This window comes from Camelus ferus, chromosome 15 (genome assembly GCF_009834535.1).
Source record: "Camelus ferus isolate YT-003-E chromosome 15, BCGSAC_Cfer_1.0, whole genome shotgun sequence".
Classification (NCBI taxonomy): Eukaryota; Metazoa; Chordata; class Mammalia; order Artiodactyla; family Camelidae; genus Camelus; species Camelus ferus.
In genome coordinates, this window is record NC_045710.1 from 40,356,443 (window position 1) to 40,378,396 (window position 21,954).

General features: G+C 37.2%; 1 protein-coding gene and 1 long non-coding RNA gene across 8 annotated transcripts in view; one reads left to right on the plus strand and one right to left on the minus strand.

The window, feature by feature from the left end:
* LOC106730720 overlaps positions 1-21,954 on the plus strand; it is a 391,898-nt gene that overhangs the window by 151,355 nt on the left and 218,589 nt on the right. The window lies entirely within an intron of this gene.
* The window catches only part of EFEMP1 (EGF containing fibulin extracellular matrix protein 1), a 59,098-nt gene continuing 37,445 nt past the window's right edge, over positions 302-21,954 (minus strand). For 2 of the 4 annotated variants that reach the window (XM_032497586.1, XM_006174464.3), the window contains exons 5-11: positions 16,694-16,816; positions 12,856-12,975; positions 11,765-11,884; positions 10,393-10,512; positions 6,609-6,732; positions 6,327-6,522; positions 302-913 (exon numbers count right to left, since the gene is read on the minus strand). In XM_032497586.1, the coding sequence (XP_032353477.1) occupies positions 752-913; positions 6,327-6,522; positions 6,609-6,732; positions 10,393-10,512; positions 11,765-11,884; positions 12,856-12,975; positions 16,694-16,816 (965 nt within the window). In that variant the 3' untranslated portion in view covers positions 302-751. The remainder of the gene's footprint in view (positions 914-6,326; positions 6,523-6,608; positions 6,733-10,392; positions 10,513-11,764; positions 11,885-12,855; positions 12,976-16,693; positions 16,817-21,954) is intronic. The other 2 variants (XM_032497587.1, XM_032497588.1) reach the window with 2 other exon arrangements.

A 21,954-nucleotide genomic window follows, 5' to 3' on the forward strand; every position in this document is an offset into this window, starting at 1 on the left:
TAGCAACTCAAACTGACTAGTACACTGAGTTTGCCTCTTCAGGTCAACGCTAAAGTGGTTTAGAAAATTTTGTTTTCTCATCTCTTCCCCATAGAATTCTCAATATAATACTTTTCTCAATATAGTAATTTTTATTCATTTTGGGAATTTCGCTTAGTATTTTTTTATATTCATAACAAAAATTTTTTGACAAAATTTTAAATATCTTATAGAAACCAGTATATTATGCAATAATGATTTATTACTATGTAATAAACAACCACATTTAGACTTATCATGAAAACAAAAGCCAACACAAGTATGATAGATCCTCATTTTCTAAAGAAATATATCTTTATTGACTTTTTCCATTTTCTTACAAAGCAGTTAAAAAACTCATTCTTGAACTTGCATGCTGTTCAATGTTATGATGACTGCCTCCTTATGAGACTGTCATCACAGAAGATAATCATTGCTTGGTCCCACTTTTACAGAAAAGAATCCAAGTTTCACCAGATAGAGTATGCTTAGCTCTCTTGAAGAAGACCAGTTTAGTGGATTAATGTCTAATTTACATACAGTAATAAAGACAAACTTTGAATCTTTACAGATTAAATGCCCACTTTATACCATGGTGTAATTGTTTGAATTATTGTTGAGTGTACAGTATATAGATGTAGATGTACTAGATATGTCTATAAATAAAATAGTGCTTTAAGATAACAATATTCTTTGGCTGATTTAAATGCCTATAGCGGACTCTTTTAAAGGACTAAAATGAAAATGGCCCCACTATTATTGTCAATCTTAACACTGAGCTGGTGCGGAAAGTTCCTATACTGTTGACTGTCAGCATCTCCAGGTCCACTATATATTCTCTTGGTCCTGATAGCGACTTCACCAGCACAAGCATTGCACTTACAGGACTTGTTTGCTAAAATAAAAGAAAAAAGAGGGATGAAGAGAGTAATTTTTCCTGTATTGAAATTTCTATTATTTGAGAATACACTTCCTATAAGAATTAGGGGAAGAATTTTGAGGGTAGGATAGAAGTCACTACTTAGTTCCTTCTTGGCTTCAATCCTTCTTGGATCTTACCCCTTGTCCACACATAGTCATTAGTTCTAGTTACAGAGACCTGCTTTTATGATAGTTCTTTGTTTTCTCTTCATCCCTCTCTGTTAATGTTTCTCTTCATTTTTATCAAGTAGTCCTAGTCTTAATGGAGACTGGAGTTCACATCAGAATCTGAGAATTTTTGAACTGATAAACAAAATTGTCATCTTTCACATCTCAACATTGTGGATCTGTTAACATTCGAATAGGTGAAGAGACAATTAAGTAGTTAATTTCAATAGAATGTGGCAAATATTGAGATATATGGGGATATGAAGGGTATATATGAAGACACATAGAGGTGTACACACAGGGAAAAAGAGGAAGGATTTTGAAGCATTGATGGAAGGCTTCTGAATGCCTGAGGAGAGTCTCTCGGGATAAATGGAAGTTTTGTAAAGAAGTGCCTTCAGAAGAACTGGGTGCAGTTTCATTTTGATGAACAATGTGATGGGTGCTGGAGACTGCAGGGAGATGATTTTGGGCAGGCAGGCAAGTAGATGTGTATCTGAATGCCAAGAGGAGGGAAAGGATAGAAACAGTGGATTAGGAGAAGGGAGAGATATATATGTCATAAGATTTGGTCTAGGAGAGGCCGACATTTAAGGAGTGGGCAGAAGAGAAGGCCACTGAAGGAAGCTGAGAAGAAATACATAATTAAGTGAGAAACAGATGAATGGCAAGCAGAGTCCAATAGAGCAGGGGAGGATGAGGGTGACTAGAACTGAAAAATGCCTCTGGATTTAGCAGTATGCATGTTGTTGGTGGCTTTTTTCTAGAACAACTTCGGTAGGGTAGTGGGAACAGGAGCTAGAAGAGTGACTTGGAAGTGAGAAAGTAGAGAGTGTGATTGCAGACTGTGCTTTAAGAACCCATGACTAAGAAGGGAGGGGAGAGAGAGAGAGGAGGCAACATCCAGAGGGAGAAACAAGTTGAATATGTAGGAGGTAAATGAGTGTTTGAAAGAACAAGTTTCCAGAGGAAACAGAATGAAGAATACAGGTGGTGGGTTGGTCTTGATTGATAGACATGAAACCTCGTCTTTGGAAAACTCAAGGGAGGAGGTTAGAAGAGGGACACATGGACTCAAGTTTGTGAGGGATGGGATGGGAAATTCAGGTAATTCATACATGTTGGTTTCAGTGGTTTCAGAAGAGTTGGAGGTGAGGTCACCCCCTGAAAATGAAGGGTATAAGGACTTAAAGAGTATGGGGACATTTGCAATCAGGGGCTGAAGAGAAGAAATAAAAGAAAGTAATAGGATTGCGTAGCATACTGAGGACACATCTGAAGTTGGAGACTTATAGTATTACCAATCCATGCTGACAAGCTGGGTATGAAAGTAGATATGGATTATGTGATTGATCTAGGGTTGCTGGACAGGGAGATGAGGTGTTTGTAACAGGATAGTTTAAGGCTCCACCAAGAAGTTGACAAACTGGAAGAAAGTGGGAGGTGAAGGGTCAGGGGACTAGCATCACTTTGAGGGTGAAGAACAGATAGAATGGGAGTGAGGGCATGAGAGAGAGGAAAGAGAATCAGTCACTGAGGGGGTCATGGGAGACTAAGATTCTGATGTGGAACTCTGCTGCATGATAACAAAGTCCAGCATGTGGTCGTGTGGTTGGCAGCAGAGTGACATAAAGCTGAAGGTCATGGGGGATGAGATGGCCAGGGAATTGTAGGCTAAGATACTGGATGACTATGATAGTGCCCAGATCAGGTTGCAGAGAGGAAAACTTTTCAAAATCTAAACCTTCCCTATCCCATGTCCTCTTCTCTTCTAAGTGATCTCACGCACTCCCTACACACTCTCTTTGAGTGATTTCATTCATAACCATAGCTTCGATTATCACGTATTTGCCAGTGACTTCAAAGCCCACATATTCAGTTCTCTATTCACCTTTACTTGGATGGCTCATGGTGACCAGGACTCCACATGTCCAAACTGAACTCCTCACCTTCCTCTTTACACTGGCTCCTTCTTCCTTATCTCAGAAATGGCATTACCATTTACTGTTGCTCAAGACAGAAACTTGGAAGTTATGTTTGGTGCTTCCTTTTCCTCCACCTCCCCACAGCAAATGGGTTACTAAGTCATGTAGTTCTTCCTGTATCTTCATAAATCTGTCCACTTCTTTTGGACTCACTGCTACCACCTTAGTCCTCCATCTCTTGAACTACTTACTAGTCTCTCCATTTCCATTCTTGCTCCACTCCAACCCAGACTCTACAGTGTAGCCAGGTGTCTTTTTAACATGGAAATCTGCTAGCAACTCCTCTACTTGAAACCTTTAATATTGTCTGTCAGGCACTGTGTGATCTAGGCCCTGCTCATCTCTACAGGCTCCTCTCCAGCCACTCTGCCTATAGCACTGGAGTTCCAGATCAACTGGTCGGCTTTTTATTCATTCCATTTGCTAGTCCCTAATTGCTAGTCTTCAGTTTAGATCTACTTCCTCCAGGAAGCTCCCAGACTATTGCTGTCTTGGTTAGGGGTTGTTGTGTGCTCGTGAGCAATTTGCAATGCTCGGTTGTAACATTCAGCATACTTGTGAACACTTGTTCAATGTCTTGACTATAAGCTCCATTGGGGCCGGAATTGGCTTGGTTTTATTCGCTGCTGTGTCTCTAGGACCTAGCATGGTGCTTGCCTCTTATAGGTAACACTGATACCTTGAAGATGTTGACTGAATTAATTCATTCATTTAAAAATATTTTTTGAGTAACTGTAATGTGCCAGGCACCATTCATTCTATGTGCTGTGCATATGAGAGTGAACAGACAGGTAATATCTCTGCTCTCATTGCACTCACACTCTAGTAGGCAACACGGACAAATGAAAACTATGCAAGGTGGTGATAAGGATGATGAAAAAAAATAAGGCTCAGTAAGGGAGGATAAATATTGGTCAGTATGGATGGAAGATGGTATTCTACCTTCAATTTCATGTACTACTTCTTTACAATATGTCCCCTTTTCTAGGGAAGAAGATTTTCTCAGTATTCTCTCAAAAGGAATGTAAATAAAATCCTATATCCCAAGTTTCAGTCTCATGAACATTCAAGAAACATTCTTTGACTATTCCAGCCCACATTAATTCTTTGATGTCTTGGACCATGGAATTAAACACAACCTTGTCTCCTTTATTCATAGATGTTAACTATGCCACAAAGTAATATTTAAAGCTCTATGAAGTAAGGAACTGTGTATTACATGCACCTAGCATGGAGCTGAGCATATAATGGATGCTTAATTAAGGCCTGCTGATTGAGTCTTATGATTAAATGCCCTCTGCACAAGTGGAATTTCAGTGAAGAGGTTTTGTAGGATTTGATCCAATTACTTTCTAAATTATGTGATAAGAAATAGTCTTGAAATGTCTTTTTATTTTAAATACTTTTTTGTTTCAAATAGTATTTAACACTGGGGTTATCAAAATTGGCAACATTCAGAGGAGGTAATAGCTCAGTGATAGTGTGCATGCTAAGCAGGCATGAGGTCCTGGGTTCAATCCCCAGTACCTCCATTAAAATAAATATGTAAATAAATAAACCTAATTACCTCTCCCCACAAACAAAAACAAAAACAAAAACAAAAAACCAACAAAAAATGGGCAACATTTTATACCATTCGTAAAAAAGGATTTTACTTGAGAAAAACACTGTTTATATTTGAAAACATCAAGTCTATACACTGATATGAATCATAAAACTTTTAAAGTGCCATGTTGATTGCAAAAAAAAAACCCACATAGCAACTTTGCTTAACTATTTGTTGATTATGCTGGGAAATTTTATTTTCTTAAATTATGGCTAAGAGTTCAAAATGGAAAATTATTTTTAAAGAAGATTTTGAGATGAACCTATTTTATTGCCATGGGTTACAAATAATGGGTTTTTTTTTGTGCTAAAATGATTAACTTGTTATTATCTGAACTGTGTGAAATTCATTTAAAGAGTCTTACAAGTATGTAGTGTATCTCAAATTCAAAGCATCAAATGTTGAAGAAGTTTATTTTTAGTTTTTAGAAAAAAGAGTAGTAATGGATTATATTTTGGGTTGAGTTTTTCTCTTTAGAAGTTGGTCATGAGAAATTAATCATTTCTAATTTACTGGCAAAGAAACAGAATCCCATAATTCTGGAGCTGGAAGGGAACTTAATATATCAAAGAACAGGATAAACGTGTAAACAGTAAAAATCTGTAAACTTTACCACAAGGATGAATTTCTCAATTTACTTTTCATATTCTCAAAATGAAATATTGACCTTAAAATCTGATTAAAAAATGAAGAGTGCCCAAAGGAGTTTTGAAAAAATTGTAACTGGATGAATAACATCCTTAGCATGAAACAGTTACCGTAACCCTGCAAACTGCTTGGTGGGATGCCATCATTTTCACATGAAGTGGTGAGCGGTATTTTAAATATGTCAGAATTTTAACCTAAAATGAACTTGCTAAGATTCTGCAGGGAGGACTGGATGTCTGAGGCACTGGAGTCAGGCAGATATGCTGGGAAGGAAGCCCTTGGAGGATTTAGAGAGGTGCTGAGTCAATTTAAAGGAAAAGAGTCAGGGCATAAGGAAGCAAAGATAACCCAGGAGACACTGTGAAGAGAGAAAAGGCAGAATTCAGAGAAAGACTTCATCATAGGCAATGAAAGAAAGGCAAAATATAAAGGTGGCCTCACATTGCCTGCCTGGAAATTTGTAAGAATAGCTTGTGGTACAGGGGGTTGGGGTCACTTCTCAGATATTTATAGGTCTTAGCTTTGGTGCAAATATAAATAGTCTTGCAAATGTCACGATAAGGAATTCAAGGTTTTTGAAAAGCTGTCCAGGAATTATTGTATCGACATACAATTATATATTACTGATTTGTGTATATCTGTTTGTAGGGGGGATTGTGTGTGTGTGTGTGTGTGTGTGTAGGCTTGTGTGTTAGTGGTCACATACAACTCCATTAGTCTGTCACCTTTATCTGAGTGACTTTAGAGAAGCTACTTAATCTCCTTGAATCTCACTTTTCTCTTCTGTAAAATAAGGAAATAAATATTAATATCTATCTGACCAAGTATTACCGGAAGAATTAAATGAGACACAGGAAGGCCTTACATGATGCCTGCACATAAACTCTTTAAACGCTAGCTTTCTTTCTATGTGAATTATTTCCAAACAACAACAAACTTGATCCTTTCTCAACAACTAAGGTTGCCCTTAGGATACTTACTCTTAGGTAGAACTCTCCATTTTCATTTCCAGATTTAATCCGAAAAGTATTGATAGTGTTGGCATAAATGGTTGTGGCCTGTATCTGAAAGATGTCTGATGGCACAGACCTATCAGATCGAATGCTCATATATTTGTAGACTATGGATTGGGGAAGTTCTCGGCACATTGCATTTGAGACTGGGCAAACACATCGGCTGCAGAGACAAAAGGATTCACCAGTTAGGCTTGGTAAAACCAGAAGATTCTCAGTTTCAAAAGCAAAAATTCTGATTTTTCTTACTTCTCTGATGTTAGAACATAGGGATCTTGACAAGGATTTCGTGGGTAACAACGGAAGCCACCATGATAATTCCAGCACATTTCGTCTTCCCGACATTCATTTGTGGTCTCACACTCATTTATATCTGTAGGGACGTAGAGTTGAAGAGTTTACTGATCTAAGTAACTTGTATAAGTGGCAGATTCCAGTTTGCAAGGAAGGAAGTGAGGGAGAATCTGGACTTTGTTTAATTTGCTTTTAGGCACAAGACTGGGTGGGACCTGAGTTCATTGCATTTAATTCAGGACAGATGTAGTGGAGACATTCTTGACAGATTAATATGTGTCATTTCATGGTATTTTATCAAGCACCTATTGTTCATCTGCTGAATTCAAAGCCAAATGCTAACCATTGACTCTGCTTATATAAAAGTGAAAAACAGCACTTCTTTCCCTCTGAGGGAGTAGGGAAGGCTGAAGGAAGAAGGAGCCATCTCAGTGTGACATTGAAAAGGGTGATGGTTAGATGGAATTTTCCTGATTGGAGTGGGGAGGGCCTTTCAGGCTGAGAAAGCAGCAAACAAAAACTATGGAGATGGAAGTTTATCATCAGGCTCAGGAACTTGGGAGAGAGGGACAGGCTAGAGCTGTGGCTGTAGTAAGCAGTAGCATGCTCCTGGATAGAGATGCTTTGGGAGTGGATTACACCATCCAGAGGAAGATGTTCACAGCACAAGAAGTGAAGCTATGAAGTGTTCCACCATATAGAGCATAGCTATTTAAAGACCAGGTGTCAGCAGTGAGAGTCAACCTAGGAAAATGCAGTGCAAGGAAGTGAAAAGGGGAGAGAGTCCCAGGAAGGAGGGTTGTGGAAAGGCCAGGCTGGACAAAGACTGGTTTTAGATTTGGGAATTAGGAGCTCCCTGGTGACATCTGAGAAAACAGTTTCACTAGAGAACCACTACATTTACAACAACAATGAAAATTATATTAATATCCACATCCCTATATGTGTCTGTCTCCCTTTACATTTGAATAGTGATTTAGAGTTTATCAAATACAAGCCTTTTCTGAATCATTCCTTCCCCACAATTAGATATTTTCATTCACTAATTTACTTATTCCATAAATAATTTACTGAATCCTTGCTACAAGCCAGGCATGGTCTTGTTGCTGCAATATGATCTCTTTCTTCTCTCTGAATTCTCATACTTCATGTTCCTCTTTTGGGGCCTTTATTGCTTTCTGCTTTGCATTATTGAAATCTGCTTGTTTGTCTCAATCCTTCTGTTAGCTTGTAAACTCCTGGAGGTTAAGGGTTATCATGCACATCTTTTTATTCCATTATCACCTAGCATTAATGTACTGGAGTAACCTGGCTTCTAAGAAATATTAAATTGAACTAAGTTGCTCTTCACACAAACCATGTGGAGATGATGAGAAAAATATTATCTCTATTTGGCAGGAAGGAAAAACAAATAAGGGTTAAGTGGCTGAACCCAAATTCATACAGTTAGTGACAGGCATCTTTCCACTGCAAGGTACTGCATCTTCTAAATGAGAATAATTCCATTTCTTGACTTTGGAGAAAAAATATTTTCTTTTAGTTTCCAAACTGGCTAAAGCTATCTGGAACCCAAGAGGAGACTGGAAAAGCTAAGCAGTTTCCAAGAGTCAGTTATAAGAAGTATCTTCTTTTGGACTGGCTATGGCTAAAGAAAGAACTTAGATTCCTCAGAAGAAATCACAAGTGACTTGTCTTTTCAATATTTTTCACTTTTTTTTTTGAAAAATAAAGATGCTGTTTAGCTACAGAGAAAACAAAGACTGTTTTTTGTATATGGAATTCAATAGTAGCAAAGGAAACTATGTCATAATTTTATTTATTACTTCCAGTAATTTAGAGCCTAGCATAATCAACTCCTTAATCATTTGGAAGGTTTTTCAGAAATTATTAATAGTATTAAAATATTTGATAAGTGTGTGTCTGTGTATTCTCTCTCCCCTTCCCTCTGTTTCTTTCCCTCCCTGCTGTCCCTCTCCCCACCCCTTGCCAAACAGTTTTCATTTTCCCAAGACTGTGGAAATGAGAATAGTTATTTTATACCTAAAGTAAACCTTTTGGGGGAAGGTAAGAATCCAGACTCTTTTGGTTTTACTTTAGTCTGTGGACAGAGTTGGGAAGGCATGGTTTCATTGGGGGAAAGAATGGTACGTCTCTTTCACAAAAAATATTTTGGTTTAACCAAACATTCTAAGCTGCATATCTTCAAGATATAACACTGATGAATCCCCTATTTGCAATTCCATTTCCACCTTTAATTATAACAGACATAAGTGTTTCCATGCAAATAGCATAAGCAGAGAAAATTCCACTGAACGTTAATTTGTTTCTGCCTTTGCTGAGTATCAAATCCATTTATGATCAGAAACACATAGTCTTTTGTTTGAAGGACTCCAGGGGAATTGGTTAAGATATCCCACTGGCTAACATTTTCCTGCATGTAATATTCTCAATTAAAAGTCTCAATTAGGATTCAGAAAGTAAAACCATTGGAATGCAATGTTTTTCCACAATTAGCATTACAGAGTCTCTAGTAACCTGGAAAGGGGTATAAAGATGTTCATTGTGCAATGAACTACATTCTGATTATGCTCATACTTAGTGGTTGGATTCCACTTGAATGACCACATGCATACTATAAAATCTCAGGTCATGGATATTCCTGTGAATTCATATTTTCCTGTAAAATCATGATATAAACTGAGAATCCTGATTGTCTCCTTCCCTTGGAGATTTGCTACTAGGCATTTATATTGCTCTGAAAACTTCATAAAAATCTTGAATTGTACAGGTTTTGTAGTTTACAAATAATTTTTCTTTTTATTATTCCATTTCATTCCCTCAACTCCCTTTTCCAAATGAGGAAGCTGAGGCTCAGAGAAATTTGATAATTTGTTGTTCAAATTGTATAGAAAGAATGTTGTAGGGCTGGGACTCAAACAGATTTTGTGTCTTCAAGTTCAATCATTCTTTTAACACTCTCACTGCTTTATATAAATATGTATTTGTACTAGTTTTTCCAGGATTATGTACAGTTTTAGTTTTATTTGAGCAGTCTTTTCACTATTAAAGAAATTTTAAGTTACATGCAGCATTGGAAGTAGGGAGAAGAGGGTTCTTATTGTCAAGTCTTTCAAAGAAACCCTAAAATTGTCCTCTGTAGAGAGCTGCTGCTTCTGCCTACATGAAGCTGTGAAGATCACCTGAATGTTTATTTAAAAACTGGACCCAAGGACATTAGCTATTTTTGGATCAGTAGTTTTTCACTAAAGAATTCAAGCACATTTTAGTACACATGAGGCTGATTTTCTCAGTGCTTAAACTTCTACCCAATTTATAATCTTGGTGTTTTAGAGAACTGAGGTTAGTTTGAGGTGTGGCTAAGCACACAATAAGCCTATGCTCTACACTCAAACTCATGGGGAAATATTTTAATAATTGAGTCTTTTCTGGTGAATAATTGAAGAATATATATTAAAGATTATGTAGGCTATATAGAAGGCATATCAATATTTTATTAAGATTATTTAAATTTTAAAAAGAAAGTGATTACTTTAAATTTTGAAGAAAGTCACTCTTAATACTGTATATCCTCTTTATGAGACGTGCATATCTCATGATGAACAAGGAAAGAAAGGCTATATTCAAAGTACAAGTAGTGAAAGTCTGTGTAGAGAATCCTGTAACTTCTTCCCTGCTTTTCCTGGTTAATACTTAACAGATATGAAAGCAACAAACTTACCCTGGCATGTTCTACTTCTCACCACTTGGTATCCCTGGGGGCACATACACGAGAATTTCCCAGGTTCATTGACACATTGATATTGACACAGGTAGCTTGAGGTTCTGCATTCATCAATGTCTGTTGAACAAGAAAAGAGCAATGACAGAGCTGAAAACTTACATGTCACTGTTTTGTTATTTTCTTTTTAACACTGAAAACTCTGAAACAGAAATATAATACTTTATAAGAAGCTCAAGTGCAAATTCTAACAATATCAGCTCATTTCCCCTAGAACTTCATAGTACAAAGAATTTTTCTTACCATCAGTCTCACTGAAATATTGCTGACAGTTTGGTGAATCCTGGAACCTAACCATACTAGCTGAGCAGACTGAATGAATTGGCTCGTGGTTGATGCTCTTCATGTTGGGCTTGGCAGACCCACCCATGATGCAGATTCATATTTGCCTTCTCAGAAATCGGGTGGCTCTGCTTCCAAGTTCATCTGAGTTTTGAACTCCAAGTCCTATTCCTGTGCTTGCTTCTAGAGGTGATGTCCTGGCAGCATCTGGCCTTCAGGGAAAGAATGCTTTGCATTTCTCAATGGTACTGTCCCTATAGTTTGCTCAGAAGTCCAGAAGCAGCTGTCCAGAGCCAGTCCCTTTTCATTTTAAGCACAGTGGCATGATGTGAGCCCTTTCTATGTGGAACATGATCTTTCTGGCCCCAAGTAAAGCTGGGAGGGTTTGCAAGGAAGTCAGGAGTATCAAGTGTTAAGGGCATACCCTTCAGGATGTCTTACGCCTTTTGAATTACATGGTGGAGTGTGCACGTGCAATGGACTCTCAAGGTCATCCCTCCAGTTAAATGGTCCTCTTTTTGCTCATGTAGAAAGTGAAACCAAGGCACCTTAAGTACACAGTGGCAGGAATGACTAGGGACCAGGTCTCTTGCTTTCTATTCTAATGTTCCTGACACGCATCAGCTATTTTTGAACTTAAATATGCAAGGCAGTCACTTGGAATTCTCATTAGGTGCAGAATCTGATTCAGTAGGTCAGGACTAGGGCCTGAGATTCTGTAGTTCTCACAGGCTCCCAGGAGGTGCCAGTGCTGCTGGCTGTTGCATCACAGCTGAGAAGCAAGACATTGAGCACTCTTTCTAATTACTAGACCCAGCCTATATCTAATATTTCAGTTATTGTGTTTCTTCTCCTTTTTCTTGATAACATACTAAAAAGCCAATGTTACAATTGAACTAAATTAACTGGATTTTAGAACAGAATTTCCATCAAAAAAATTTTATTTCTATAAACAGGAACATACTCAGCTAAAGCAACAGCAATCACAGGGATTGGACTATTACTACAAGTTACTTGGAAAACAGTTTACCTTCACAGTTGAGCCTGTCACTGCTTAGCTCGTATCCTTGATTACACTGACAGATGAATGAACCAAGAATGTTGTAGCATTGCTGAGCACACTGATTGCTGGCATCACATTCATTTATGTCTGAAAGGCAAGATTATATGCATTTATGTATCTGTGTCTTTAAACACAGCCTTGCTCTTTTGTACCTATGTCATCTGATGATAAGTGAGTAATTCCCTAGCTGAATTCTTTGAGCTGCAGAAGCTCGTTGGAGAACATCCACTCAGGTTTCATATTTGTTGGAACAACTTCAAACATCTGTCATACACTTCTTTTAGAAATACTAGAATATTTTTTTTTCTGGGAATGACAGTTCTGTGTTTGATGAATCTTTCCAAAAGAATTTAATGATTCTAATAAATATACATTCCAGTATCTATTTTCTTTTATTGTTGTTCAGATGCAAAATGCCAAGTCTATAAATAATTGATATAAGACACATACTGATACGGTCTCTCAGCATGCTGTAGTGAAGATTTATCTGTGCTATTTATCACTTTTTAAATGGGTTCTGTTAAATTCCATTACAATTATAACATAAGCCTTTGAGACCCATACAGAGTTTTGCAATGCTCTGAGGCACTGAAAATATTGTGAAAAGGCATTTTTCCTGCACTAGATTCTTTCCATGTCATGCCAGTCTTAAAACTGTGTGCCATGACATTGCATTCTGAAAGGGTAGAAGAAGCATGTAAAAATCAGATGCACTTTCAGCAGAAAGCTTATGTATTTGAACTTGCAGTAACCCCCGTGGTACCTTCAGCATTTATATTGTGTACTGTTGACTAATTGGTGTGTGTATATCAGTTGATCTGTAGTTTTTTATTTTTATTTTTTTGATACATTCACAGAGGAGAATTAAAGCCTAGGCTTAAAATGTTTCCATGCACATCTTGATGTGTTTTAAGAAGCAGATTGGTTTTTGTCTTTTCAGCTTTATGCAGGGAAGTTGATAGAAACCAGTTCACTCAAGAACATAGAAAATTAGAAATACTACAATGTGGGTTGGGAAAACAGAAATCACTCAGGATGACTGTTCCCAGAAGACTTACCTACACAGGTATAGTTGTTTGCCGCCAACTGAAACCCAGGATTGCACTGGCAGTAAAATGATCCTGGCGTGTTCACGCATCGTTGGTGGCAATATGGAGGGATGGTGCATTCATCTATATCTAGGTTATCAAGCACACATACAAAGAGAACCAACTTACTGACTATCCAAATTATTGACTATGATTAAGCTGTTTAATCTCAAATTCTCAGCAGAGCATTATTTAGGAAACCTATCTAGAGACCTCATTTTAAAAGTAATTATTTTTTTTTCTTTTCTTTTCTTTTTAAAGTAGAGTATCTGTGCTTTAAATATACTTTGGTCTGTATTCTGCAGTTAAATCAGATGTTAATAACAAAGACTTCATATACCTGGATTCATACACCTAGTTGGATGGGTTGAGATTTTAAAGAGAGAAAAGTAATTAAGATTATTTCACATATAAATGAGAATGTCAGGTTGGGAATCTAAAAGCTTATTTATAACGACAGAAGTAAAAAAGAACTATGGAAGAATTGAGTATGTAGCATAAAACTAAGAAAAGGAGGTATGCGCTGTTGCTCAGCTGGTGACCTTAGTGAAGTCACTTTAATGTTTGGTATCTAGTTTTTTTTCTTCTGTAAAACGTGTATAGTAGTGCTTGCTATGTGTATCTTAGGAAGTTTTTGTGAGAATCATATGAAAGAACACTGTGGAAGGAATGGGATGCTAAACAAGTTACCTCTTGACACACTTGATGAAGTGTTCCAGCCCATGTCCTTCTCGTATAAATATTTCCAACTATAAAATGCTCAACTGAGAACTTGCAGAGTAGGATTAATATCTTAGAAGCATAATAAAATTTCATTAATTCATGACTCTACACTTTGTGACAACTCCAATATGGCATATGTAATTTAAAATAACAATTATGCAGATCAATATAATACTATGTAGTAACACTATCTTCTGGTAAAAAATGAAAACAAAACTTTATGCTGAACTCTTCTGGTATTTTAATAACTAAAAGTGTGAGAGGCAGTGTGCTCAAGTGACCTCAAGGTAACCTGAGTTTAAATCTTTGTTCTGGCATTACTAGCTTGGTCTTAACCTCTCAGAGCTTCCTCTTCTGTTAGTAATAATACAACAATGTGGTAGAATTGTTGAGAGGATTACATGAGATAATGTAGGCAAAATTTCTTGCATAGAACAGGTGAAAATAAATGGGAGCTATTAAAAATAAGCTGCAAAATATATTTGATTTAACTTGAATTTTGAAATAAACAATAATGATATTCACATGACTTCCTTCCTAATTTATTAGGTGTCTGATCAAATGTCACCTCAGGGAGGCCATCTCTGTCCATCCATATAAAATATTTTCTTCTGCCCCATCTATCCCATTATCCTGCTTTATATTTCTTTGTAACCATTGACACTCCTTAACATTGTGTTATGTATTTTTTTGTTTCTTGTGTGTCTCCCTCACTAATGCTTGGCAAATAAGACATGTCTCATCCTTTTGAGGTGGAAGTAGAGTATTTTTTGTCTGTTCACTGCTGTATGATTTATTAAGAGACCTATCACAGGGCCTGGCCTAGTAGGTGCTCAATAAATATTAGCTGAATGAATGGAAACTTCATACTAATTAACAGCAATTTTAACACAGTTCTTCCTAGTACCTAATATTATAGCCAAGTGCCAATATCAATAGCTAATTTATATAAATGGTACTTTCTAATAGCTCTATGAAGGCCATGATCTTGTAAGTCTGTTTACCACAATGGCCCAGCACTTAGAACCTGGCACAAAGTCAGCCCTCAATAAATATCTGATGAATAAACAATGCATCTCTTCTCAACCAGTAAACATTCATTATTATTTGCTAGCATTGTTGTTTGTCAATGTAAGTTTATAATGATGATAAGACATATGTATGTTCCACCTGTCTTGAATGGAAACAAATTACTGCATGAAATGATAAGATCAACAATAGAGAAGTGTACAAGGGATAGAGGGAGCACCATTCTACTCAAGGGGTGACCTGCTGACCACTACTGGTCCACAGAGTATTTGGATCAGTATGCAATGAATAAGTACAGAAATTGAGAGCCTGTATTTAGGAATAGCAATTTGGTGTTACTGCAACATTTTAACTGTACTTTACAGAAGTATTGATCTGTAACAGATTGGAAATTTATAGAAAAGATTGAGAATTACTGGCATAGAGGAGGGAGTGATAAATTATATTTCTGTAGATCATGGAAGACTTCCCAGAGAAAGTGACCTGGGATTTGAGAGTTGAATAGGAGTTTGTAGGAATGCCTGTTTCTGGTACTGAAAGAGCTTATGTAGAGGCACTGAAGTGTGACACTGTGGTGTACTGGGGAAATATAATTAGTAGGACAAAGCTGGAGTGTAGGGTTTTTTTGACAGGAGAGGGATATTGGTACAACAGAGCTGGGCAAGGATTAGATTGAGGAAGACCTTATATGCTCTGTTGGGGAATGTAGTATTGGTTCTGTGGGTAGGGGAATAGCAGGGAAGCCACGATATTGGATCTGAATTTAAGAACATCTCCTCCTACCACATCATAAAGGGCTCTAACCATATGTTCTATTCACTTTGATTCTTCCTATAGTAGGCTGGGTTAGTTCTTTTTCTATACTTTTTATACCCTCAGTCGTTTATTTTCCTGACTACTAAAGTGGGCAAAACTTTGGTGCCTGTGGAGTTTTCCACACAATTTTCTCCTCAGTCACAGCTTCAGCCACTATAAACCTTGGTCCTTCCTCAGAGGCTGGACACTAGCCCCAGCACCTAGGCACAGCACTATGGCAGGCAGAACAGGTCCAGGGTCCACCAGGAGCTCAGTATTGATACCCTGACAATAGCTCACATTCTCAGGAGAAAATCGATGCTGGGTTGCCTGTCCCCATATTCTCTGTTCCTAAAGGAAAATAAAGACTTTTCACTGACATTATGGTAAGACGTGGTATTTAAATCAATGGACAGAGGGAGTCAATTATAGAGTTTCATCCTGGTGCTGGGCCTCCAGCTTAAGCCCAGAACACTTTTAGTTTACTTGTTATTTGCCAGTCAGCCTCCGCATACCGTGTTCTTCCAGTCATTCAAAAAACATGCATAGCCCATCTTCTTGGCGGGCACTCTTCAGGGACTGGAGAGACAGCAGTGACACAAACCAGGTCTGGCCCCTGCCCTCAGGGAGCTCAAGTAGAGCTCTCAAGTAGGGCACGTGTGTTGAATTCCTAGCACTGCACCCCTTTGCAACATAGAAAATGTTTAGTACAAGTCTGTTAACTCATTACTTAATGATAGCACACAGCTATTCAACCCAGGACCCGGTTCTGTTCTAAGTACTCTTACACGTGAGCTCCTAAGACAGAGGCTGGTATGATCTCCATAGCACAAAAGGAAAAAGCGAAATAGAGTATTTGCCCAAGATCTCAAAGTGAGTAAGGGGTGGAGCTAATTTGAACCTCACCATTTTCCCTCTAAGCTATGCTATGCTAAAACCAGTGAATGAAACCATCAGTGTCTTAGTGCTAGGGCACCAAATAACTAATTTAAAATGATTTTCCAGGTTGCTTTTGTGATCTCATTCATACCTCAAACTTCTGCTTTTGCTTAGTTTAACATTTAAATAACACTTTGATATCCAGAATATGCTCTACCTTTAAGGTTAGTTCTTGTTAATGTGGAAAATGGATCGGTAGTCAATGAAAGAATCAGCACTATCATTCTCCAAACAAAGATGAGTGCTTTGTTCTGAATGCTTGAGGTTTAAACAGTTAAAGATGCTCCAGACAGGACTTGGTTTAGTGCACTGTTGTACTTACCTACACACTGCTCTCCTCGCTTCTGATACCCAGGAGGGCACTGACAGGTGAAGGAACCGCGAAGATTGATGCACACTTGGTCAGCTCTACAGTTGTGCGTCCCTGCGGTGCACTCATCTATGTCTGTTAAAGACATGCAGCACAGAAAGAGTTTGAGTCAGTTACGAAGATGTTGATATTTCCTCCATTTTGCCATCATATTTTTCTTAAAGAAACCAAGTTTTCACTCTATTTTAAAATCTTACTCTGTAATACTTTTATATTGTAAATATTTAAAATAATAAATTATTTCAAATGTTTGGAAATAATTTCATAGATGCCAGTGTGTACCACTTAGATTTAACAAATGCTAACATTTTGCCATGTGTGCCTCACCTCACTTTGTTTTGTTAAGAAATGGAACATTTGAGATATAACTAAAGCTTTCTTCCATTCTCATACCTGTACTCACTCACCTACTACCATCCTGGTAGGTGTGAATCCTTCCCTGAGATGTTCTTTATACTTTTTATTATACAGGTATGTGCCCATTAGAATATCCAGTATTGTTTTCTGTGTTTTAAAGTGTAAGTGAATTATATGATACTTGCTTTTCCACCCAAAATATTGCATTCGAAATAATTTCTAGTGACAAGTCTCTAAAAATCTGCCCAATAACTGGGTATAAATCAAACTTTAATATTACACATTCCTTGTTGGTGGGGGTTTTTTGATTTGTTTTTTTGTAAACTTTAACGTGAATGTATAAACGTTTCATTGCAAATTTCAAAATAAAAAGGATTCAATTTGATCGTATTCCTCTAGGAGAGAGAGACTGGTGTAGTTTAAAATACGTATTTTCCCAAAGCATTTCACTTCTGGGAATAATTTACTAAATGTACCTTAAGGAGTAGGTAGAATATCATTCTAGAAAAGTACAGAATGCTCAGTCATAATACAAACCTGTTATAACAAATTTCTTTGAAATCAAACTGTGCTGTAAATGTGTGTGTACATTCATATTACAATAATTTATAAGTGAAATTTAATTTTGCCTTACCTACATCACCTTTGCATTCATTCTAATCTCTCATATTATGAGGTCAAATAGCAGGTGAAAGAAGTATAAAATTTTGGCATTCTCCAACAACCTGAAGACTCTAAGCTTCACTAAAAAATATCTAAAATTTATAATTCCTAGATGACAAATTTTGCCTAACAACTGAAACAGGCTTAGGGGTGCTTGGATCATCACTGTGGTAGACTTTGCTTAGGAAGAAAGAGTGGGTCAAAATTCAGTACCAAAATGAGCCATCAGTAATTAGAATTTATTCCTTAAATCCTACCTTCCCTTTAAGAAGCTGAGAGACTAGCCCTTGGTGTGTTGCCTTTCATCTTTCTTTATTTCCAAAAATAATTGCTGTGCTTACACTACCCAGTGTAATAATGTAGGAAGTTCAGGTTATAAGAGAGTTGTCCTCGAATACCGGCTTTGGTTAGATGGGTGTGGAAATGATAAGAGAAATTCTTTCCAAAAGAAAGAGGGAGGGGTGATGAAGAATACTCGAGGGATGTATGGCTGTTTATTGGATAATAACCTATAAAAGCATCTACTTAACTAATTCTTAGAATCTGGTTTTAAAGTTTCAGCAAATTTTTTTGTTACTGTTTATTTTTTGTTTTGAAATTTTTTATTCTTATTATTTTCAAATCAGTGATTATGACTGTCCTTTTTATGGACTATGCAAACATACAGCAATCTTGCTTTGAAATTATCTGCTTTTTTTGTGTCTTTTATTATTTTCTCATATGTACTTGATGAAAACATTTCTACTGGGGTTTCTTCAGAGCTTTATGACTCGCTAATGCAGAAATGACAGCAGAATTCCTATTGTTTTATGTCAAGAACATTTGCCAACATTTGCAGTGATAACAGCTCTGAAAGATACAGCGGTGTGAGATTCAGATGTGGCAAGTTTCCTCAGTACAGGCTGGCAGAAGATCAAGGGCCCGGGCTGGCTGCTACATTTTCTAAAGCAGGCCTCACCAGCGACTGTGGCTTTTCTTTCTGAGACATCCCTCTGCCAATGGCCTCCACCCCATTACATTCCTGATGTGATTTCCTTCCTACTTTTTATGTCGTTCAATTCTAAGCCTCTTTGATAAATAAGCTAACATTGCAGTGGAATTAATATATCATTAAATAGATTTTAAACATAAAAGTTGTGCTCCCTGGACCTATTCCTTTTTTAAGAACCAGGTTGTTTACCTTCTGAGAATTACTTAACAAAAATATTAGGTGAGTTAAAGTAATTTAATAAAAACAAACAAAAAACCAAATAAAATACTACTATCTTTACTGCCACTATATTCTCCTTTCTCTATCAAAAACAAAACTGCAACAGGATTCATCTCACCTAGAATTGACTGGCGATATTTTTAACACACTTTCTACTTACCTGGACTCACTTTTAGTTTTAGTGCTTTCAGATGGGAAACCTCCCTGAAATTCAATAAAACACAGTTGCATGAAACCCCCTTCAAGAAATTATTCCAAAGGAGTTGAGTGCATGCTTTATCATACACTTTGAGCTGGATCTGCTAGTAAATGAACTGACTACATTTTCATTTATGGATTCTCTGACTTAAGTTTAGAATATTTATCCTCTTTGCTCTTAGCAGGTTATCTAGTGTTGGAGATAGACTGGATTTCTTTGAACTAGCTTCAAATATACCATCAATGTATCGGTTTATATAAATAACACGATTTTATTATTTTGAAAGTTGTACTTTGAGATCCTGTTATTTTTCTATTTGCACATCTATATGAAGTCATTTAAGAATCAGCTTACATTGTGAAACTCTTTTATGCTTGTCTTTTCTACTTGTATGCATTGCTATTTGTCTTAAATACCAGAAAGTTCAACGTGATAAGAATCACTGAAATATACTACTATGTTAGAAACTCAAAGCAAGAATATCCATCTCTATGCAGATGCACCAGAAGCCCTGGCTCTCCCACGTATGTTTATGAAAGTCCTCTGTAGTGGCAATACCTGTACTGGTAAAAGCAATGCTTTATTCATAAGGGAAACTACTCAGGTCAGCCATGATTTTCCTGATAAATCTAGGAAATAGTAGTCTGGGGAGTGGAGTTTTTGTTCTGTTTTTTAAAGTATCTGTAAGTTATCCTTGACAGTTAAACTCACTACGTTTTTTAGGCAGACAGTCAGTTAACACATTCCCTGGGCCCTGAACCCAAGCTCTTTGAGGACAGGATCTAAAGTATTACTTTTTCCTGTGTTCCTAGTACCTTGCAGAGTGCATGGAACATGGTGGGTTTTCAAAACATATTTGTTCAATAGATGGATGAATGAATCATGATTGTTTGCTAAGAACTGATACCTAGAGTTTAAAGAAAGTAGGATCAGTGTTTTATCTCATGGAACTAAACATTTACAAGGCAGAGTAACAGGCAAGATGTAGGAAACACAGCAAAATCAGCAAGATGTTGGCAAATGGAAATAGCTGTAAAACAACGGAGTGGAGAAGTGCAGAAGTTAGGAGAAGAAGGCAGCATCAGAGATGGGTGGTCATGGAGGGCTGGCCTGAGGAGGTGAGTTTTCAGCTGCATTTTGAAGAAGATAAGGGACATGGATTGGCAGAAATAGGAGGCTATTTCTAAGCAGAAGGCAGATCACGTTAGAAAGCAAAGAGAAAAGCAGTTTACATGAGAAGAATGGCAGACAGCTGGAGTCATCACAGCTGGAGGTGCTGTGTATGAGGAGTCTGGTGCAGAGTCTGGTTAATGTGCTCATAAAATGGTAGCTCAAATCATGAGCAAAATTCAAGGCCTTAAAGATGAATTAGAGTTTGGATTAAACACCACAGGAAGCAGCTCTGAACTATGTAGACACAGCCTAATGTAAACATTATCAAAGTACAGAATAATAGAATGTGCTTCCTAAAATATCACAACACATAAATCAACTCACATTTCATCATCCTAATGCAATAAGAATAGCTAATGGCAATATTTGGTGATTCCCTCATTTTTCAAAAATGTGCCCACACTCTCCCTTCTAGTGATTTATACTATTGTAGGTCTCTCTCTCTTGCTGACTTTGGCACCATGATTGCTTTACATAATGCAGCTGATCTTTACTCCGTTCTTACTCCTAGCCTCTCTATCACACTTTATCATAGACTGTCAATCTATGGAACTGCATATTTGGTTTTCTCTCAAAGCGATCGGAGGCAACTGTGTCCACATCTCTTTGGTGTCCATTAAGTCCCTGCTTAGGCCCTCATTCTCTATGTTTTTGGCTCCTTCCCTTTAGTCTGACTCATATTTCCCAAACCCCTGACTCATGCTGCTTTCTCTCTCTTATGCAACATTTTAATCTCTGCAGTGTTCTTTCCATAATTTGATAACTTACCACGACATGGAGTCACTTCAGTGTTTTCATGGGCAAAGATTTTATGTACCTTAAATGCTTTGGATGACTGCTTAAACTTTTCTAATTTGTGCCGTTTTATATTTAGGGAATAATTCAGAACTACTTTAGAATAAGACACCATTGACCAAATGGTGTATTTGATGAGAATGCACTGAAATAAGAGGAAGGGGACTGAAATTATTTTTATTCTGTTACTACCTCTGTGATCTAGGGCCCTGGCATCAATTCTTTTTTTCTCTGTTTCTCCATCTGTATAATAGACCGTCTATCCTTAATGATAATGCCACAGATTTTTTTTAAAAGTTCAGAAATTTCAAAATATATCTTTTTGTTTCCAGGCTGTAAACCCTTAGAGTAAAATAACCATATCTTTACCAGTTCTGAGTGGAACACTGTGCATGCCTTGTAAATACTATTTGATAGTTGAAGAAAAGATAGTGGTTAAATTCAGGTTGCTGCTATTTCTTGATCTGTGTGGATCTAAAACCTTATTATATCTTCCCGAACCATGTTAATTTAGTTTCATAAATGGAGTAAAGTAGAAACAAAAGCCAAGATTCATGTTTCCCATAAGGGGGTGTTACTTTACTCCTGGCTGCTTCTCTTCCTTCCTTCCTTCCTTCCCTTCCTTCTTTCCTTCCTTCCTTTCTTCACCTTCTTAGCGACTGAGATAGACACTCTTCTGCTCAGACTGATCAGTCCTAATCTTTTCTAGTAACAGGACAGTAAATTAGTTCCCAGCAAAGTACTCTTTCTACTTTATCTATGAAACTTTTTGAATACTCATTGGTGAAGATCTTATAGTTATTTGGATATTCACCT